Source organism: Panthera onca, chromosome C2 (genome assembly GCF_046562875.1).
Source record: "Panthera onca isolate mPanOnc1 chromosome C2, mPanOnc1 haplotype 2, whole genome shotgun sequence".
In the NCBI taxonomy this organism is placed as follows: domain Eukaryota; kingdom Metazoa; phylum Chordata; class Mammalia; order Carnivora; family Felidae; genus Panthera; species Panthera onca.
Window position 1 is genome coordinate 67,397,871 of NC_138347.1, and position 23,071 is coordinate 67,420,941.

The following is a 23,071-nucleotide window of genomic DNA, read 5'->3' on the forward strand; positions in this document are numbered from 1 at the left end:
TAACTTGTCCTTTTACTAGTTACTTAATATGTAAGGTGAGGTCTTTGATTTGAACCTTCTTTTAATATAGATGGTCAGCAATATAAATTTCCTTCCAAATACTGGTTTAGAATCCGCAACTTTTATTTATTTATTTATTTAGTTAGTTAGTTAGTTAGTTTCAAGTTAAATTCAAGCTAGTTAACATACAGAGTAGTCCTAGTCAGAAGTAGAACCCAGTGATTCATCTCTTACATATAACACCCAGTGCTCATCCCAAAAAGTTCCCTCCTTAATGCTCATCACCCATTTAACTCATCCCTCCACCCACCTGCCCTCCAGCAGCCCTCAGTTTGTTCTCTGTATTTAAGAGTCTCTTATGGTTTGCCTCCCTGTTTTTTATCTTATTTTTCCTTCCCTTCTCCTATGATCATCTGTTGAGTTTCTCAAATTCCATGTATAAGTGAAATTATATTATCTCTGTCTTTCTCTGACTTATTTCACATAGCATAATGCCCTCTAGTTTTACCCACATTGTTGCAAATGGCAAGATTTCATTCTTTTTCATCACTGAGTAGTATTCCATTGTGTGTATGTGTCTATATCTATATATATATACACACACATTTTCCTTATCCATTCATCAGCAAGTTCTGAAATATGCTTCCATTCAGTTTGAAATATTTTTTAATTTCCCTTTTTACTTCTTCTTTGATCCTTTGGTTATTCAGACATGTGTTGTTTAGTTTCCAAATATTTGGGGATGATATATCTAGAGATCTTTCTGTTCTTAAATTTCAAACAATTTCATTGTGGTCAGAGAACATACTTTGTATGACTTCAGTCTTTTTCAATTTACTGACTTGTTTTATGCCACTGAACATGGTCTATCTTGGTAAATATTCTGTGTGTACAGGAGAAAAATGTGTATTCTGCTGTCATTCCATGGAGCGTTCTAAAAATGTCAACCATATACTCTGGTTTCTCTTCAGATCGTATAAATCTTTCGCCTTTTAAAAATGTCAACCAGATCAAGTTGTCTGATAGTGTCATTCAAGTCTACTATATTCTTGTTGCTTTTTTGTCTATTTATCCTGTAAGTTGTTTAGAAATGGGTATTGAAATCTCTATATTGTGGCTTTCTCTACTTTTCATCATAGTTCTATCAGTTTTTGATTCATGTATTTTATTGTGGCTAAATGTATATATATAATTTATCATGTTAACCACTTTTTAAGTGTATAGTTCAGTGACATTAAATACATTCACATTGTTGTGCAACCATCACCAGGGTCCATCTCTAGAACTTCTTCATCTTTCCAAACTGAAATTCCGTACCATTTAAACACTACCTCCCCATTCTCCCACCCCCCACTCCTGGACACCACCATTCATTCTATTTCCCATCTCTATTCTAGGTACTTCATTTAAGTAGAATCATACAACATTCGTTCTTTTCTGTTTGGCTTATTTCACTTAGCATAATGCCTCAAAGTTCATCTATGTTGTCTCCATATAGTTTCAAGTTCTGTTATTAGGTGCATAAACATTTAGATTCTTATGTCCTTTTGATTAATTGACCCTTTTATTATTATGAAATTGCCTTCTTTACTTCTGGTAATAATCTAGTAATAGTGCTCTGACATCTACTTTGATATTTATATAGTCATTCTAGATTTCTTTCACTAGTGTTTGCACATTTTGTTCTTTTTATTTTTTCATACTTAAAGTGTGTTTCTTGTAGTTAACATATAATCAAGTCATACTTGTTCATTTAATCTGACAATCTCTGCTTATTAATTGGGGGTATTCATACCATTTAAATTTATTATAATTATTGATATGGTTATGTTTGAATCTATCATTTTATTATTTTTCATTTTCCCATTACTTTCTTTTATTTTTCCTCTTTTTCTGCTTTCTTTTTGATTAATCGACTATAATTGTTTCATCTCCTTTATAGGCTTATTAGCTATAACTCTTTTGTTCTTTAACTTTATTGGTAGCTTTAGGATTCAGAGTATACATCTTTAATTATCAATCCACTCACTTCACATATAGTATAAAAACTTTTCAATAGTATACATCTATTTCTCTCCTGGTTTTTATACTATTGTTGCAAAGCATTATATTTTTACATATGTTACAAACACCATTAAACATTGCTATTACTTTTGTTTCAAATAATCAACTGCCTATTTTTGAAAATGAAGTTCAACTGAAACACAACTACAAGTATTTGTTTATATATTATCTAAGACTACTTTAATCTACAGCTGCAGAGATGCATAATGATGATAAAGGGTATATGGTCTACAAAACTGGAAATATTTAATCTGTAGTATGTATTACAGAACATTTGATGACATTTTGGTTTAAAAAAAAATCAATTATGGGGTGCCTGGGTGGCTCAGTCGGTTGAGCATCCCACTTCTCACAGTTTGTGGGTTCGAACCCCGCATTAGGTTCTGTGCTGACAGCTCAGGGCCTGCAGCCTGTTTCAGATTCTGTGTCTCCCTCTCTCTCTGCCCCTCCCTCACTCATGCTCTGTCTCTCTGTCTCTCAAAAATAAATAAACATTAAAAATTTTTTTAAATCAATTATATTTTATAAATATTTAAATGATGAGTTAAAAGTCATATATTTACCCATGTAGTTACCATTTCCAGTGCTTCTTAATTTCTTTATGTAGAGTTGGACTTCTTGTGGTACCATTTTTAAGAGAAATCGTAAATCCTTTACAACTTGAAGGCTGTAACATTTCTGGTAGTGTGAGTATGCTGGTGACAAAGTACTTTATCACTTGTATGTCTGAAAAAGTTATTTTGTCTTTGTTTTTAAAATAATTTTTCATAGTAAAGAATTCTACATTGACAGCTTTTTTTTTTCAATTACTTTAAAGTTATCTTCTTACTTGCATTGTTCCTGCTGAGAAATATGTCCTCTGTTTTCATATGTTTTTGTTTTCTGTTTTTAAGATTTTTACTTTATTACTGATTCGAGGAATCCCATTATAATATGCCTTGGCATAGGTTTTGTTGTTTTTTTTTTCCCCATGTGCCTGTGCCTTCATTGGACTTGGGGGTAAATTTATAATTTGAAAAGTTTTTGGCCATTATGTTTTCTATCTTTCTTTCCTATCTTCTTCAGAAACTCCCAATTATTCATTTAATAGGCCACATGAAGACTCACAGCTCACTAATGTTCTTTTCAATTAAAAAATTTTTTTTTCTTTTTTGACTCATTTTGCATAGTATATACTACTATGCCTTCAACTGTATTAATCTTATTCATCCATGTCTCATCTGCTATTAATGATCTAGTGCATTTTTCATATCACACATTGAAATTTTTACCTCTAGAAGTTTGATTTGGGTATATTTTATATCTTCCACATCTCCACTTAAAATTTGAACATATGGAATACAGTTATAATAATAACTTTTAATGTCCTTCTCTGCTAATTCTAACATCTGTGTAATCTCTAGAGTGGTTTAAATGTCCTCCTCATTATGGGTCATGTTTTCCTGCCTCTATATATGCTTATTAATCTTTGAATGCAAGACATTGTAACTTTTACCTTGTTGAGTGCTAGTTATTTTGGTATTTCTAAAAATCTTGAGGCTTTTTCTGAGATGTGGTTAAATTACATAAAATTTTTTTGGTATTTTTGGCTCTTGCTTTTATGATTTGTTTGGCAGAATGCATCAGTATATACTATTTACTTTCTACTACTAAGACAAGACCTTCCTTCTTACCGATGCCCTGTGGATTAAGTTTTTCTAGTCTATTTGATGGGAACATGCACTATGGACCTGTGTTGAGTACCAGGCACTGTTCTCTTTTATCTTTTAAGATGACTGTTTCCTTGGCCTTGAGTAGTTTCCTTATATACATGTACTAATCAGAATTCTGAAATATACTCAAGGGAACATTCTCCAGATATCTGGGGTTCTCTTTGTATCTCCTTTTACTCTGGTACTCTGTCCTATGAAATCTAGCTACCTTGTTCTCCTCAGACTCTCAGTTTCATCTCCTCAGCATGGGATTCCAAAGAGCTCCTCCTTTGTTCCTCCTCCTTATGCTGTGACCTAGAAACTTTCTCAGGGTAATAAGCTAGGGTCATCACATGGCTCACTCTGGTCCCTCTCAAGAATTACTAATTTTTATTGTTTGATGTCCATGGTCTTGGAAACTATTGTTTCATGTATTTCATCATGTATTTCATCTCTACCCCCACCCCCCGCTCGGTTGTTTCAGGCAGGAAGTAAATCCAGTCCCTTTTACCCCATCTTCCCTCTCAGGAATTACTAACCTTCACTGTCTGATGCCCACTGGCTTGAAAACCATTGTTTCACGTATTTTATCTCCCCCCCCGCCCCAGTTGTTTCAGGCAGTAAGTAAATTCTGTCCCTGTTCCTAAATCTTGGATAGAAGCAGAAGTCAGAACTTCTTTCTATTGTCTACCTCTATGTGGTAACCACAGAGGGCCTGAAATACAAGGGCAGGCTTGTCATCTTTTTTTTCACAGGCCTACATTAGTTTGTGAATTCTTAAATTCAGATTAGTAGGCAGGAAAAGTAGGAGTCCTTACTTATGCCTCCTCAACTGAGCCTTGCTGTCGAATTCTGCTTTTACCAATGTTCTGTTCCAGTGGTAATCTATCAGATACATGCTCAGCTATAACATGTTAGTCCTCTAATTTCTATTTATAATGGTCTTTCTGTTTTTTTAGATTTTGTTTCTTTTTGTTTTCTTTTGCATAAGGCTCTTTAGTTTTGGGAGTTCTGGAAGAATGAAAGGGTAAATGATAGGACTACCTAACATTATTCTTAACCTCTAACATTAGTCACCCAGAACCTTCAGATTTTAGAAAGAGGGAGAAAGTGTGTGTATGTGGGGAGGAGGGGGTAGAGAGGAGGGAGAAACAGAACCCAGAGACAAACGATGGAAGCACAAGAAAACGGATGTGAAAAGTACGTAAGTGGTACCTTCATGAGTGGTTATTAGTTTGAGTGAGGGCAATAAGCATTCTGATTGGCTGAAATGTATAATCTCCCAACTTTCCTCATAAAATTAGTGAAGTGTGGAAGTATGGGAGAAACATCAAGAAAAGAGAAAGTGAGTGTGATTGGCAGAAGTATAGGTCATTAAAATTAATGACAGGGTGGTGAATCACTCTAAAAGCAGAAAGGAAAATGATCTTCAAAAACATAGGAGTATAAGGTCAAGAACTCAGAAGGGAGAAGCAAATAACACCTGATATGTAGTACTGTGGTTACAGAAAGTAAAAGATATGGACATTTCTATTGGGAGAAAGGTGTTAGCAGTATTACAGTAATAAAATCATAAGAGGCAAACAGCCAACTGTTTTATAATATTGGCTCCTGGAGTTTCATTAATAGCAGATGTCAGTTTCCACATGTATGTGTTATGTGTTTGGGTATATATGTTAACAACGAATATTTACTGACTGGAAGCTATATATACTCTTTGTGGAAGCTTCAACATAGTTTTATGCACTATTGCAAAAAAAAAAGCAATGACCATGTTCTGCTGATACACTATGCAAGATGACTGAATTGAAGCAGTCTCCTTCCTTATTGACTATACGATGGCACATGTAATTATAAGACTCCTTAACTCTATGGTAAAGCCACTGTATTACCTTTTACCAATAAAAAATGCACAAACACATATAATACACTACTTTGTTGGTGAATATCATGCACTGGCAAAAAGTAACACTGATTATCAACGCACAGAAGCCTGCATACCGGATGTCTTTGGAGATAGTCATCCACTTGTTGCTTCAGTTTAACTCTGCGTGCATCAGTGAGGTCTTGAAGTCCTTGCCAAGGAGCAAACAGTTTCTTTTTCTTACGACACTTTGCTAGGAATTTAAGAGTCTGGGGCAAAAAAAGAGTTGTAATTTTTCATTCCTAACTAATAGAACTATTTTCTTCTACAACATACGGCAGCAAACATATTACAAGTTATTAACTCTAGGTGTGTATGAGGAGAGGGATGGGATTGTGATGGGAGTGAGGGAGGACAATGATTTTTTAATGATATTTTCTTGGAGTGTTTTAATATTTTACAAGGATATATTCATGTATTATTTGTATACAAAGCAACAAAGAGGAAAAAATAGGACATGAGTTCTCATCTCAATTCTAGTCCCTTATAAACTGTATGATTTGAGACATCGTATAGTAAGCAATCAGGAGGAAAAAACTGGAAGTAAGCTCTTGTCTCAATACTTGTCCCTTATAAACTGTGTATGATTTGGGGCAAGTCACTTGATCTCTACAGAAAGGGCTCTAGGTCTATAGAAAAGAAACCCCAATTCTACTTAGACTACAAGAATGTGAGGATCAAAGGGATAGTATGTATGAAAAAGCTTGGTAAATGAGGAAATACTATAAAATTATAAAGTATGGGGCTACTGACAAAAATACTTTCTTAATTTTCTTTCTCATGTCCTTCAGAAAGAATTCCTAGTAAAACAAGAAGTCTTAAAACAGGCAAGATTTGGAAACAAATCTGAAATTATTCTGGCCAATTTTTTTCACTCTTCTCCCCTCCTTGTAGTTTTTATTTCATCAAAGTTACATATTCACATTGGCTTAAGGAAAAGGTTGGCAAATTATGGCCCACAGACCAAAGCCAGCCTGCTGTGTCTTTTTGTATGGCTTAAAAGTTAAAAATGGTTTGTACTTTTATATGTTTAAAAAGAATATACTGACTTGTGAAAATTATATGAAATTCAAAATTCATTGTCTACAAATAACATATTATTGATGTTTCATGCTTGCTTATGTATTGTTTTCAGCTTCCTTTGTACTACAACTATAGAGCTGAACAGTTGCAAGACTGCATGGCTCACAAAGTATAAAATATTTTACTATTCAGTGCTTTCCAGAAAAAAAAAATCATTGATATAATTCTACTGTTTAATGTGACAGTTTTATAAGAATTATTATTAAAAAAAACAACTACATCTCTCTGCCCCCGCCCTCAAAGACAACTTTAACTCTCCCAGCTTCTTCTTTTGATGTTTATCTTCATCTAGTTTTCTGCAATTTTTCAAGTATGGGTATTATCTATCGACCTTCTTCTATAGCAGATAAGGATTTAGCTTAGCTCTCTTTCATTGCTTGGCCTCCCACATATTTTCCACATCCCCAAACATCCAATATTATTGTAAATTTAGTTAAATCAATGTGCAGTGCTTACATAATTATAACTACAAAAAGGTCATTCAATTTTGAGCCATATAGCATATGATTACTTTTCCTTTCTTGCACATTTTTTATCTTCTGTAGAATAAATAAGTGTGTTGTTTTCCAATGATTACTTTTCTATGTACTTATCCCTGATCATGCATCTAAACTCTGTCCTAATGCTTACTTAATACATTAAAATATATCAGGCATTCTATCAAATTTGTTTTCTGGGATATACATTTTCCGGAGCTTTCTGACCTGCTCAAAACTGGATTGACTGTTCTCTATGCCTGATGCATGTCATCCTGAGATCTCCATGCACCATCATCTTAGCGACTCCTTTTCATCTTTCCTTTGCACATTACTATATTCCACATTGTCTTTTTTCTTGTTTTAGAGACTTTGTGATACGTGAAAATTCTTTAGTTTACCCTTATCTTTAACTGATGGTGCGGATGATGTAGAATTCTAGTAGGAAATCCTTTTCCCTCCAAAATGTAACAGCCTTACTCCAATATATTTTAGCTTCCAATGTTGCTACTGAGAAGTATGTGTGTCCCCAGCGTAGTTCACAGTAATGTAAAATAAATGTGGGTGTATTTCTGTCCTTGTTTTAGACATTTAGTTAGCCCTTTTAATCTAAAACTAATGACACTGAGTTCTGGAAAATATTGAATTATTTGATTTCCTCTCCTCAGGTTTTTTTCTGTTCTTTGTTTCAAATGTTTGAATATTTGACTTCCTGGACTGGTTTTCTTTTCTTTTTGCCCTGCTCTCTGGATTTCCTAATTTTTCCCCCTAGTCCTTTTATTATGTCTTTCATTTTTTCTTCTGCCAATTTTTCTTCTATTTGTTCCCCTTTATATATCATCCTGGTTTTGTTTCATGCATTATCTTCTCTTAGCTCTGAGGAATTACCAGATTTTTAAAAAGTCTTCTTATTCCTGCAATGTCTCTATTTCCACCAAGTAGTATTATTGTTTGTTTTGGCTTCAGCTTTCCTCAGATATTCAGTGACACTTTGAGCTGATATTTAAGAGTGAAAACTAAGAAGTTGTTAGAAATTCTGGGCTGGTGGGTAGGCCTTATCTACTGTGTATTTTAATATAAAACTACTGAACTGGGCTGTTTCTTTGTGGAGTACCCCATCGTGAGCATACTTGTAACTCTTCTCAGATTTCCCGAAAAAAATGTTCTCAATCTACTGTTTGCAAGAGATAAGCCTGGCTGATGGCACACAGGGACCTGGGGGGGTGGTGAACAGAGCTGGAAGTATTCTCACTCACTATATAAAATTCCCCTAATATCTCTGTTTTTAGTATGTTACTGGAGCCTTCAACTGTGCTTGCATCCTCCTGTTAAGAGACCCTCTCCCTTGTATTGTTCCCTTTACTTGATTCTTCTTCCTTGCTTCTCCTTCTCTCTCTCTTCTACCTCCTGCTATTAGCTGGGAACATCAGAGTAAAGGTACCAGAACAGAGGAATTTCTGTCCCTAGATCAAAAAAGCCCGCCTTAACCTTTTATTTCTTCATTCTTTGCCACTTGAGGACTCTCTGAAATTGTTATTTATCTTCCAGTTTTTATTTATTTTCTCAACTGCTAAGGGTTTCTCTAAGTGTTCTTGTGGTCAGTGTGTGATGGATTTGTATAATAGTGCAAAGTACTTTTCTGCTATAATTAAGTAGCAAGCACTACTATCATTCTGGCTCTAGAGACCAGACACCATCAACCATCACCTTCCTTCTAAGTTTCTTAAGAGATGAGAAAGCAAGAGAAGAAAATCATGGAGCTATTAAAAGGGAAAATGCAGCTAACTCTTCAAACTTAATTTCAACACTATACCACTACAAAGAACTCCCACTTATTATCTGGGTTAAAAATGTGTAATTTGAAATTAGCAAGTTTACATAGGGTTTTTTCAATTTCTAATTACATGAGAAACAATGCCTCTCCTTTTGCAAAAAAATAAGGAAGGGAGAAAGGCAAAACATAGTTCTGGCCTTTTCCTGCCAAAAACACTAAAAAGCAGTTCCTCCCAAAGGACAAGTTCAAGGAAATGATATTCCTACTACTTTCAGTGAAACTAATTAATTATTCCTTTTTTTTCTTACTAAGATCAATAGTAGTGCTAATAAAAATATAATGGAAGTCACATATGTAATTTTAAACTTTCTAGTAGCCATATAAAAAAAGTAAAAGGAACAGTCAAAATTAATATTTTGCAAATACTGAGCTATATAAACATACTATATATAACTCAATATATGTAAAAGATATTGGCACTTCAACATATATTCAATATAAAAATTATTAATGAAGTATTTTACACTCTCATACTAAGTCTTCAAAATGTGGTATTTTACACTTATGACACATTCCAATTTTGACTAGCTGCATGTCAAGTACTCAGTACTCACATGTAGTTAGTGGGTACAGTATTGGACATAGTCTATACACAGGTCTTTAGTACGTCTTAAAAAAGGATGCTTTGAAATGTAGTAAAATGTGTTGTTTACTGACCACTGATTGCCTTATCCTAATTTTCTCTACTACTTTCATTTCCCTCTCTGTACTTCATAATTTGTTTCTCTTTTCCCTCTTTGAAAGGAATTCTCTTCCTACCTCTCCAATTTTTGGCTAGCTTTGCTTTGACTTCACCATTATTTCTAGTAGTGAGCTGCAAAGAATAAAACATGACCTTGACCCATCCCTTTTTGTCTTACAATGGAGACCTGTATTCCTTCTTTTGGGTGGGGGAGACATGAGGCAGATATGACTAATCTTTTTCCTTTTATGCCAAAAAAAAATTGTGAAAGCCAAAATGACTTTGCCTTCATAGCTGTCAGATATCCTCCTCTATAATGACCTCTGTGCTGCTTTCTTTAAGGAACGGTGGACAAACTGAGGTATCTCATTTTAGAGTACAGGATCCTTTTATAAAATATTGGCCTTATCTAAATTGTCAAAGTAGTAATTCAATTTCATAAGGTCCTAGTTGATTCTCTGACAGAAAAGAATTTAAAAAGGAGGAAGCCATGAGATAAAAAGTACTAGAAAGCACCCAAGGGTTCCTCCCCTAAAAGAAGTATCTCCAACATGGATATCCATAGGTTCTTAGATGGCCTTATGTAGCAGAGGGTAAAAAGCAGGTGTGAGTGTTGTTTGGTGATGGTATAGGATTGTTTGTTGCAGACAGAGCCTGACATCACCCAAAAAGTCTGAGGAAGAAGGGGGCAACAGAAATCTACCTACTTCTCTTTCCTTACTTACTTACTTTTTCCTATTTTTTTAGTACTTACTCTTTCCTATTTTTTATAAGAGTAGTTTTTAATTATCTTTGTAAGAAGTTAATCATGGAGAATTAACAAAGAGACTATTCAAAATTTATCACTGTAAAAAACTGAAATTAACCTAAAATTCAACAATAAAGTATCATAAAGATAACTGCTATAGACACGAAATGCTATAGACCTGAAAGTTAACAGGTATAAGCAAATAACAGATGTTAGGAAAATTGGTCACTGAATGAAATAAATAGCCTGTTTGCTATACTTTTCCAAGGCAATAAAATATTACTATGCTCCAGATAAATCTCAGGAAAATTATCATTTAAGAACACCATTCTATAATTCAAGAATTACAGTGATCCAATTATATCTAATATATTATCTGTACATTAAAAAAAAAATAAAATATGATGTGCTGAACTGGTACAGGCTTTGCACTTTACAAAATACTTTCCCAAAAATCAGGTCATCTGACTCACATAACAATTAAGTGAAAAAGGTACGGTAAACATCCATTCATATACCAAGCACATGCTGAAGGCTGACAACAATAAATAAGAGTTCCTTACCCTTCAGGAAGTCACAGGCCAAGAAAGAAAAAAAAAAAAAAAACGAACAAATAACACTGCAGTATGATAAATGATGTTCAAGGTTCAATGGAAGTACTAAGGACTGGGTGTCTAAATCAGTTTGTCCAGTGGTAAAGAGGTTCTTATTTTATAGAGGAAGAAACTAAGACTCAGAAAAACTCCGTGACTAGACTTTACAGCAGGTATATCCAAGGTCAGGTTTGAATCCATGTTTTTGCCTCCTAATCCAGTAATCTTTTTACTACATTAGACTCACTGCTCTCTGAAGTGTGACAGCTGCTTTATACTCCGTGAGAGATGGCCTCTGTTGGCGAAAAATTTTCCTTTCCCTGTACCCTCTCCAGTGTTTCTGGATAATCAATGCTGATTTCTCTTCTATTTCCCGATTATGTTTTTCCACCTGACCTAGAAAGATGACACACACTATTACAACATATGCTTTTTCAAGTTCTGGAATCAGGACAATGATAATAACAACAATCTTACGGTCTTTTTATTTGTTTCTTTAAATATTGTTCATTAATTTCCCCAATTTTATTATTTTACAGTAGTTCTAACATAGTAGGAAAAAAAAACTCCAAAACCTTTCTCAGATTATGTCGCTTCTTTTAGAGAAAAGATTCATATAATTTTTTTGTGGCAAAGTAATGAGAAAAGGGTTAATATTAATAATCCAATAGTAAGAATATTTAGAAAAAAGAATCCCAAGTACATAGTAGGAATTCAATCCATACCACGAGAGGGAAAAGGCAAAACGTGTGTATGTATTAACTACTCTGTGTACTTCTAAATTTCTCTTATCTACAGATGACTTTTTTTTTTTCTTTCTCAGACTCGTTGTACGTGAGCAAGAGAAAGAACTCTAGCGCGTCTCACAGATGGGAAATTGAGTGGATTGTTGATGCCATTATCTGAGAAGGGGAATACAGGGAGAGGAAATTGGTGGGGGAAGTGGGGAGATAATGACTAGTTTTAGGATGCCTGTGGATATCTAAGTAAAGCTATCCAATAGAGAACTGGCTACAGAGCTGTGCAGTCCAATATAGTTGACACTAACCACAAATAGCTACTTTAAATAAAGTGAAATTAAAGATTCATGTGCTTGCATGCACTAACCATATTTCAAGTACTCAATGGTCATGTCTAGCCAGTGGGAACCATATTAAACAGTGCAAATAAAGAACATTTAATTTTGTAAAAAGGTTTATTAGGAAGTGCTGGTTTAGAGCTTGGGAGGGTGAAGATGCAAACAAGATTTGAATGTTCACTCAGTTGGTAGTTGAAGCTGTAGTTACGGATAAGATACTGCAGAAAGAGCAACATGAGAGTGAGGAGTAAAGATGGAACACTATGAAACATTTATATTTAAGGGAAAAAATGAGAAATAAGAGGGTAGTGGAGAACACTGGGAGTGAGTGGTAGGAGGGGAAGGGGAAGAACAAAAACAATCTTAAAACCATTCCAATTCCCAGACTGTAATATTAATCTCAGTTTAGTGTATCAAAGGTGGTAAGATGTCACAAGGTTTATACTGGTGTATGAATAAAGTTCAGATGCCAGAATGTAGCAATATTCAAACTCCTTACTTAGGGTCAAGGGGATTCTTTCTCTATGTCTCTGAAAGCTATCTTTAAAGCTATCACATATTTTTATGTTTACTAATTTATTCAAAAGATACGAAAACTAGTTGAGAGACTGCTCATCATCAATAATAGGCCTTAATCAGAAAAAATAGTAACTTTTTTTTTTGACTCGAGATTTAACAAGGTTTACCTGGAAAAGGGAGAAACAGGGAAACAGTCCAAATTAAAAGAAAAAAAAAATCAGGTAGCAGGAAATCTGGCTCATTAAAAGATGCTTTAAATATTTTTACACTTAGAAAATTGACATTGCCACGCACCTGGATGAACTATTTCAAGCATACTCAGCCGTAATTCTCGGGACAGTCTCATGGCTCTCTGTCTTTGAATGTGCAACTGTAATCTGCGATCCTCTTCTTCCTTCTGCCTTTTTAGCTTTAGTAAGATCTTGCTTCGTTTAGATCTGTGACAGAAACAATAAGTACCTTATACGTAATTTTTTCATAAATGATACACCCATTTAAGAAGTATATGGAAAAATGTTTAACCTCACTAGTAATTATATATATGCAGCCTTGTTACAACTGTAACAAGTTGAAAACAATAGGGAACTGGATAAATTACTGGTTCATTCACTGAACAGGATTCTATGAATAAAAAAAATAAAAAATTCAAAAATTTCCAAATTTAGCAACTTGGGAAAAGACCCAAATCTAATGTCAAGTAAAAATAAAATCAGGATATAGAAAACTTTCCAAATTGTGTTAAAAATACATATTACATATATTAAAAAAAATTTCAATAGCAATTTTAACTGCATGAAATGATTATGAATGATTTTTATTTTCTTCATGTTTACCTATTTCTCAATTATTGACTAATAACATTTATTATTAGAACCAATTATGAAATTTTAATGTGGCCACAAATATTTAATTAGTATTTGTATATTATCTGCTTTTATTCACCAAAATTTGTCCTTAGCCATTTGTGTCCAGTTTGCTTCCTATATCACTATGCAAGGAGATCACAAGTATTAATCTATAATAAATATACTCAAAATGCTTTCAGATACCCACAGAAAGAGAAATAAAAAAAGGATTAAGAAGAGAAGAATACATTATTTATTTTACTTCTATAGACTTAATTTGCTTGTGCCTCACTCAAAAGCATTTGTTCTTAGATTCTTTTTCCAGAAATGAGGTACCTTGGCTATAGCTTTGTAGACAGGCAGACTTCAAAATGGTATAGTTATTGAGAGTTATAACGGTTTTTAATTCGGTTTCTTTTGGAAAAGGAAAAACAAGCATAAAGCAATTTAAAAATCTCTTAAAACAGAAGAGGAAAACTCACAAAATTATTCTGATAAAATTTTTTGTGTGTGATTTTTGCTTATTTTCTTAGTATTCCCTAACTGCTACCAATTACAACTTAAGGGTTTTTTCTAGTTGTACACTTTGTCAAGAGTCAAAGGTCTGTTTCAAAATGTCTTTCTTATTACCCTATTAAGAAAGGTAGAGAAGACCTCAAGTTCATGTGTGCCAAAAGGAGAAGGGGTTCTAGAGAGGATGTAGGGTTAGCTAAATAGTTTCTAAGTGTCTTTTCCTCTTTCCAAAATTTGGAAATAAAGTAAGGGGTCTTTACGTTCTCAAACAATGCTGATGTAAACTTGCCTCTCCTATAGAACTCTCCCTGCAAAATTGTGGGTTGTATACAGCATATAAGTAAGGACATTTTGCCCTTTACCTACTTATGGAGGATAAAAGAGAACAACTGGCCCTAAACAAAATCTCCTTTTAAACTGTCTAATTGTTTATAGATTATCATGTTTAACATTGCATTATCATTATTTTAAATTTACTATTAGTATGAGAAACCTAGTAATCATTAAAACTGAATTGCTAGGACATTTAATCTGTCAGAAAACTGTGTCTGGGTAAAAGCTTAAGCATACAGGCTATAAAATATGGCAAAAATGAAAAGATTATGGTGTGTGCAGTAGAAGTAAAACACAGAAATATAGTAGAAAAGTGAGGTTCAGTGATTGAAATGACAAATGATAAATATGTGTTTCTGGATTCACATGCTTTATTCATGTTTGAAAACATTTATTAGGAATTAATGTGATTTTGAATTTGAATGTTTTCCTCCCACTTAGGAACATTCTAGTTAGTTACTAGTAGCTACTTACTCTGTAGTTCTAGTTAGGAGTTCCTTTAATCACTAAAAAATTTGAGTACTCATTTAACTGGTTTCTTTGTAAGAAAGAATAGGCATTTGACCATCTGGGAACTGTACTGCACTTCTATAAATGAAATGACTGATCAGATATATTTGCAAGATAATTTATATAAGTACATTCCATGATCTACATTTAATCAACATGAATCTTTACCATCAAAGAGTGACCAAACGATCTACTGCCAAAATATCAGGAATTCTCTAGGAATTCCTCTTTTGTAGAATAGTAAGTATGAACTAGGGGAACACCATATGAGTTCATGGCCAAAATAGTTGATGGGCTCTGTTCATTAACTCAACAAATATTTATAAAGAGTGATTGCTGTCTGCTTGATACTGCAAATCAGGCGAACAGAGAAGAGATAATATTTCTGCCCTTCAGAAGCTCAATTTCAAGAAGTTGAAAGGTAGCAGAATATGCTACTTTGGCATAAAGATTAATTTTGAGCAGGCAAATGAGAGAGAGGCAAATGAGAATCTGCCAGTGCAGAAAGAGTCTTCCCAGAGCATACTTTATCAAACTAAAAGCAGAAGCCTCTCAGAAATGAAGACTGCTATAAATCCCCCCTCCCAAAGAAGTTTTATGGCCATGAAGAAGATGGAGAGTTGGTGCCAAGATGGATCTAGACAAATAACCCACATATGCTATTAGTTTTCCAAATATATTTACCTTCCCATAATTTCCTGATGTTGGAAGCCTAAAACCCCTTTTGTTTTTACCTGTCACCTCTCTATGAATTTATTATTCTTTGTTAAGATGCTACCCAAGCCCAAACCATTCATTGGAGTTACTCATTATGTGAGGTTTCTTCTGCAGGATGTGTACTGCACACATTAATAAACTGTTTTTCTCTTGTTAATCTGTTTTGTTTTCCTTTTTTGTCAGTCTAATTTTCAGAGCCCCAGGGAATGAACCTAAGATAGGTAGAGGAAAAATTTTTTTTCTTCCCCTACAAAGTGAAACAAGTATAATTAAGACACCAAATTATCGGGGCCTGGGTGGCTCAGTTGGTTAAGCGTCCAACTTCAGCTCAGGTCATGATCTCCCTGCCGTGAGTTCGAGCCCCGCATCAGGCTCTGTTCTGACAGCTCAGAGCATGGAGCCTGCTTCAGATTCTGTGTCTCCCTCTCTCTCTGCCCTTCCCCTACTCACACTCTGTCTCTCTCACTCTCAAAAATGAATAAATGTTAAGAAAAATTTAAAAAAAAACAAAGACACCAAAATGTCAGCACTATGATAAAGGTAGGTAGGTTGTGTGGTTTCCCAAAGATAACTGGTGCAGCTATTAGCTGCTTCAGAAAACCTTGCTGAGGAAAAGAGCACTTACCATTAAATAAAGTTTCTGACCATAAAAAATGATTCAGTAAAAAAGAAACCCCCAAGTGGTGAGAGGATGGGCAAAATGGGTGAAGGGGAGTGGGAAGTACAGGCTTCTAGTTATGGAATAAGTAACTAATAGGGATGAAAGGTACAGACAGCATAGGGAATACAGTTAATGGTATTGTAATAGCCTGTATGGTAACAGATGGTAGCTACACTTGTGGTGAGCACAGCCTAAGTATAGAGTGATTTTATCACTACACTGTATACCTGAAATTAATAATCAGACTTCAGTTAAAAAAAAAAAAAAAGACAGTTCAAAAGGCATCTAACACAACATAAAAAAGAAAAAAGAAAAGAAACCCCTAAGAAGGCACATCAATAAGGGTATGACTACACAAGAGTGCCTCTTGCTGGAATTTAAAAAGCTCTGAGGGGCGCCTGGGTGGCGCAGTCGGTTAAGCGTCCGACTTCAGCCAGGTCACGATCTCACGGTCCGTGAGTTCGAGCCCCGCGTCAGGCTCTGAGCCCCGCGTCAGGCGCTGGGCTGATGGCTCGGAGCCTGGAGCCTGTTTCCGATTCTGTGTCTCCCTCTCTCTCTCTGCCCCTCCCCCGTTCATGCTCTGTCTCTCTCTGTCCCAAAAATAAAAAAAAAAAAAAAAAAAAAAAAAACGTTGGAAAAAAAAAATAAAAAGCTCTGATGAATCTGGGTCCATAATTATGAGTGGTGGGCAGTTCCTTCCTCCCCAAAAAAACATGGGAGGGAAAAATTACCCTGAGATAATGACCTGACCACAAAGAGACAGAAATAACCTTTGCAGAAAGCTCAGTCATAAAGGAAGCAAGAAAAATTTGCATAAATTATTTCAACTAGTAAAAGAGGAAAGGTACTGAAGCCTGAACAAACTTGAAATTAAAAAATTAAATAAAACCCAAAGGTTAAAACTATACTTCAATCTGTTCTAAGACTTCAAACTCAAAATACTGGAAAAAAACAAACTGTTTATAACATGAGATTTAAATAATTTTGGCTTCACAACTAATTTCTTTTAACGGAAATAGTTATAACTGGACTGGTTTTGTTATATAAAGCAATGCAGTTTCTATTTTAAAATAGTGTAACATTAATTAGAATCCAGAGGTGCCTCGGTGGCTCAGTCGGTTAAGCGTCCAGCTTCAGCTCAGGTCATGATCTTGCAGTTCGTGGGTTCTAGCCCTGCATCCGGCTCTGTGCTGACAGCTCAGAGCCTGGAACCTGCTTCGGATTCTGTGTCTCCCCCTCTCTCTGCCCCTCCCCTCCTCATGCTCTGTTGCTCTCTCTCTCTCTCTCAAGAGTAAATAAACATTAAAAAAAAAAAAAGAATCTATAACTATACTTTTAAGTGAACAGAATCGGCAATCATGGGGTACTTTTAAATATAGATTTTTATATTACAAGAAAAAGTAGATGGGCAAATTTGACAACTATTGTGAGACTAAACATTAAAGGTCTGAATCCATGTTATAGGGGTACCTTTAAATGTAAGAGGGCAGAGAGCTGAGAATGATAGCAAGTAGAATTCATAATAAATACTCTGAGTTCACCACAGAAGGCAAGGCTATGCCAGAACATCTCAGATTCTTGAAGAGAATAATATACATTGTGACTCTCAAAATATTCATCATTACCCATATTTATTTGACCAAAGAAATATTTTTAAAAATGTTTTTAAAGAAATTCATTGTAGGATACATAGTAAACCATGAGCAATGCTGGAATGGATTATAATTGCCTCTCACAAGTACTATTTATTTAATATATCTGTTTGTCTAACTAGATTTGTAAATCTTCAATGGCAAAAAATGTGCCATATGTAGTTCCCCACTATCATTTTTTTAAGTTCCAGGTAATATGTTAAAAAAAACCAAACACCCTTTATATTATTTTAATCTTGGGAGGTACACAATTATCGCCATTATATAGATGGAGAAGTTGAGGATCAAAGAGGTTGGGCAACTTGTCCAGGGTCTTTTAGCCCATAAATTGCTGAGGTGGAATACAAAATCAAGTCTGTTTAACTCTTCCAATACCTAGCATGGCCTCTGGCATATATTAGGCAATTGAAACATGTTTAAAAAATTCATGTTAAAAAAAAAAACACATGCCCAATATTAATAATCTATCTTTAACTCTTCTCTAAAGGAAATTTTCATCAATGATTTAAATCTAAATTTTAGCTCACTATTTAAAAAAAATTTGTAACTGAGAAATGCAGCTGTAGTTATTAAAAGACTAGTTTTAGTTCTCTTAAAAAACTGACTTCTGGAATATGCAAGTTTCACTTTAGTAAATGAAAATTTAGCTTTAAGTATAAGGCTACATGAAAATCACCTTTGAGATAGCTCTATTTCATCACAAATGACTAGGAGCTAAGTCATTTACATGTGTGTATGTGTGTGTGTGTGTGTGTGTGTGTGTGTGTTATTCTTTCCATTGGCTCTAAGAATCTGGATGGGTCAGTCATAAATAATATGCTGTCAGTATTTTCACTTTTGGTCCACTTGAAACAAGGATGAATGACAAACTGTGTCATATCTAAATGACAATACCTATCTGTGCCATATTTACTGATAAAACTCAAGTGAACATACTAAAACCATTATGAACTCATACATGTTTTTACCATAATTACATATGAACAATTAAGGCACTTTTTTATTTCAAGGGTTAAATAAAATAATTGACTATCACTGCCTCTCTCTGTAGGCTTGGCCCACAAAAAATGTCTTATCAAGTGAGTAAGACTATATATTTGGTCCATCAGATTTTTGTCTTTCATTATGTCCTTTGCTTTGAAAGTACATCTAGTTACTGGAGTGCTGGTACTCAGAAATGTGTTTTCAGAACAAGAATGAAAGCAATAGTAAAAGAAACAGCTGGAGGAGCAAGTTGGTGGAGCAGGAGTATCCTGAGTTCATCTCCTTCCCCAGAAAATAAGGATACAACTAAATACAGACCAACTCTCTCTGAGAACAACCTAAAGATTAGCTATTCCACAGCTAAAGATATAAAGACAAAGCACATGGAGAAACGTAGGAGAGACAGAGATGAGATCTGGTGCAGTGACCCACAGGCGGAGAGATGCCACAGGTATAGAGGTCTTCCCTATGCAGCAAGGGTTTCAAACCCGACATCAGGCTACCTTGCCCTGGAGATGTTCATCCAGAGAAGTGCCCATAAATTTCTGGCTTTGAAAATCAGTGGAGCATAATTCTGGGACAGCAGAGAGGCTATAGGAAACAAAGACTCTATTCTTAAAGGTCTCATGCACAAACTTACTTGCTCTGAGACCCAGCACAGAGGCAGCAGTTTGAAAAGTACCTCAGCTATATGTAAAGGAAAGCTGAGTGATTTCCTGACTGATTTTAGGGTATGTGCTGGAGGACCAGGGATCTGTAAGAACTTTCTCTGGGAATGGAAGTACTGGTGGGTTCCATTTCTGATACTCTCCCATCTACTCTGTTAGCATCACATACCACTCCCCAGCGTTGCCCTGTGGACTCACCACACCAACTGGCAGGTGGCATTGGCTTCGACTAGCACCTCATAAAAGCATGTTCTGCCTCACAGCATCCAGTGGAAAGCAATGGCCTGGACTGGAGCCCACCCAAACTGGCTGGTAGGGGGAGCTGTAGACAGCCCGACCCACCAGTGTGCCCACAACAGTTGCAGCCCAATCAAAAGGAAAGTGCATGAAGTCAACACAGGGGACACCCCTGTTGCACTTAGTTTTGGTGACCTGGAGAGGACTGTGCTTCTGGCCCCTCCAGGACACCTTCTACATAAGGCTACTCTTTGAAGACCAACAATTGATCTACCTAATACACAGAAACAAACACAGAAAATCAGGCAAAATGAGGAGACAGAGGAATATGGTACAAATGAAAAAACAAGACAAAACTTCAGAAGAAGAACTACACAAAAAGTGTGATCTACCATATAAAGAGTTCAAAGTAATTATCATAAAGATGCTCATCAAACTTGGGAGAAGAATGGATGAACACAGTGAGAATTTCAGCAAAGAGATAGAAAATATAAAAAAGAACCAATTAGAGCTAAAGAATGAAATAAATGAAACAAAAAATAAGTTAGAAGGAAATCAACAGCAGATTAGATAATGCAGAAAAACCAAAGAGCAATCTGGAAAACCATGTAGTAGAAACCAGCAAAAAGACTGAAGAACTTGAAAAAATTAGAATAGTTTAAAAGACTTCTGGGACAACATCAAATGTACTAACATTTGCATATTAGGGGTCTTGGAAGAAGAGTAAGAGAAAGGGGTAGAAAACTTATTTGAAGAAATAGTAGCTGAAAACTCCCTAACCTGGGGAAGGAAACATACATCCATGTTCAAGAAGCACAGAAACTCCCAACAAGATTAACCCAAAAAAGTTAATACCAAGAAACACAATAATTAACATGTCAAAAATTTAGGAGAGAATCTTAAAATCATCAAGAGATAAGAAACTAGTTATGTAATAAGGGAATGTCCACAAGGCTGATATTTAGCAGCAACTTTGCAGGCCAGAGGGGAGTTGAATGATATATTCAAAGTTCTGAAAGGAAAAACCTACAACCAAGAGTACCCAGCAACATTATCATTCAAAATAGAAGGAGATATAGAGTTCCCCAGACAAACACAAGTTAAAGGAGCTCATCACCACAAAAACCAGCCTTACAAGAAATATTAAAAGGGACTTCTTTAAGCAGTTAAAGGCCATAACTAGAAGAAATTTATGAAAAGAAAAACATCTCACTAGTAAAAGCAAACATATAGTAAAGACAGTAGATGAACCACTTATAAAGCTAGTATGAAAGCTAAAAGACAAAAGTAATAGTCAAGTGTATCTACAATAATTAGTTAAGAGACACTAAAATAAAGAGTAAAATATGATGTCAAAAACATGGTGGTGGGAGAGTGTTTTAGAATGTGTTCAAACTTAAGTGACCATTAACTTAATATAGACTGCCATAATTGAGCATTATATATGAACCTCATGGTAACCACAAACCCAAAATCTGTAACAGCTACACAAAAAATAAAAAGACAGCCAAGCATACCACTAAAAGTCATCAAATCACAGAAAACAAGAGAAGAAAAAAACAACCACAAAAACAATGAACAAAATGAACAAAATGGCAATAAGTACACACCTGTTATAATTACTTTAAATGTAAATGGACTAATGTCCAATCAAAAGACACAGCATGATTAAATGGATAAAAAAGAAGACCCATCTACATGCTGCCTACAAGACTCATTTCAGACCTAAAAACACATACAGGCTGAAAATAAAGGGATGGAAAGAAGATATTTCATGCAAATGAAGTGAAAAGAAAGCTGAAGTAGCAATACATATATCAGACAAAATAGACTTTATAACAAATACCATGAGACAAATAAGGGCATTACATAATGATGAAGAAATCAATACAGGAGGATTTAACAGTTGTAAACGTATATATTTTTTCACCTAATATATTACATATATAAATATATGCACCTAATATAGACACACCTAAATATTTAAAGCAAATTATTAACAAATGTAAAAGGAGAAACTGACAGTAATACATAATAGCAGGGACTTTAATAACCCATTTATGTCACTGAATAGATCATCGAGACAGAAAATCAATAAGGAAAAAGTGGTCTTAAACGACACTGTAGATCAGATGGATTTATATACACAGAACATTCCATCCAAAACCAGCAAACTACACATTCTTTTTAAGTGCACATGGAACATTCTTGAGGATAAATCACAGGTTAAACAACAAAACAAGTCTCAACAAATTTAAGACTGAAATCATATTAAGTATCTCTTCCAACCACAATGGTATAAAACTAGAAATCAATTACAAGAAAAAAAAACTGGAACAAACACAAACACGTGGAGGCTAAACAACATGCTATTAAATAAATGGGTCAACAAAGAAATAAAAGAGGAAATAAAACATTACATTGAGACAAATAAAAATGGAAACACAACATTCCGAAATCTATAGGATTCAGCAAAAGTAGTTCCAAGAGGAAAGTTTATAGCAATACAGGCCTACCTAAAAAAAAAAAAAAAAAATCTAAAACCTAATCTTAAACCTAAAACAACTAGAAAAAGAAAAAGCCCACAGCTAATAGAAGAAAAAAATAATGAAGACCAGAGCAGAAATAAATTAAATTAAAAAAAAAGATCAATGAAACTAAGAACTGATTCTTCAAAAATATAAGCAAAATAAACCTTTAGCCAAATTCATCAAGAAAAAAAGAGAGGGCCCAAATAAATAAAATCAGATGAAAGAGAGGTCACAACTAACACCATAGAAGTACAAAGGATTATAAGAGACTACTTGGAAAATTACATGCCAACAAATTAGACAACATAGAACCCACAAAAAATGAAATATACAATCTTACAAGAGTGAATCAGGAAGAAGCAAAATCTTAACAGACCAATTACTAGTAATGATATCAAATCAATTATCAACAAAGTTTCCAGCAAACACAAGTCCAGGATCAGTGGCTTCCCAGGTGAATTCTACCAAACATTTAGAGTTAGTATCTACTCTTCTCAAACTACTCCAAAAAATTTAAGAGGAAGGAACACTTCAAAATTCATTCTACAAGGCCAGCATTACCTTGATACCAAAACTAGACAAAGACACTAAAAAGAAAAGGAAAAAAAGAAAATTATAGGCCAATAACCCTGATAAACATAGATAGATGCAAAATTCCTCAATAAAATATTAGCAAATGGCATTCAATGATGCATTAAAAGGATCATACATCATGATCAAGTGGGATT

The 23,071-nt window shown here is 34.6% G+C and overlaps 1 protein-coding gene across 9 annotated transcripts in view; it reads right to left on the bottom strand.

Annotated features, from left to right (window-relative positions):
• IQCB1 (IQ motif containing B1) overlaps nt 1–23,071 on the bottom strand; it is a 64,006-nt gene that overhangs the window by 6,419 nt on the left and 34,516 nt on the right. For all 9 annotated transcript variants that reach the window (XM_060639835.3, XM_060639838.3, XM_060639832.3 and 6 more), the window contains 3 exons: nt 12,987–13,129; nt 11,343–11,491; nt 5,757–5,888 (listed from right to left, as the gene is read on the bottom strand). In XM_060639835.3, coding sequence (XP_060495818.1) covers nt 5,757–5,888; nt 11,343–11,491; nt 12,987–13,129 — 424 coding nt within the window. The remainder of the gene's footprint in view (nt 1–5,756; nt 5,889–11,342; nt 11,492–12,986; nt 13,130–23,071) is intronic.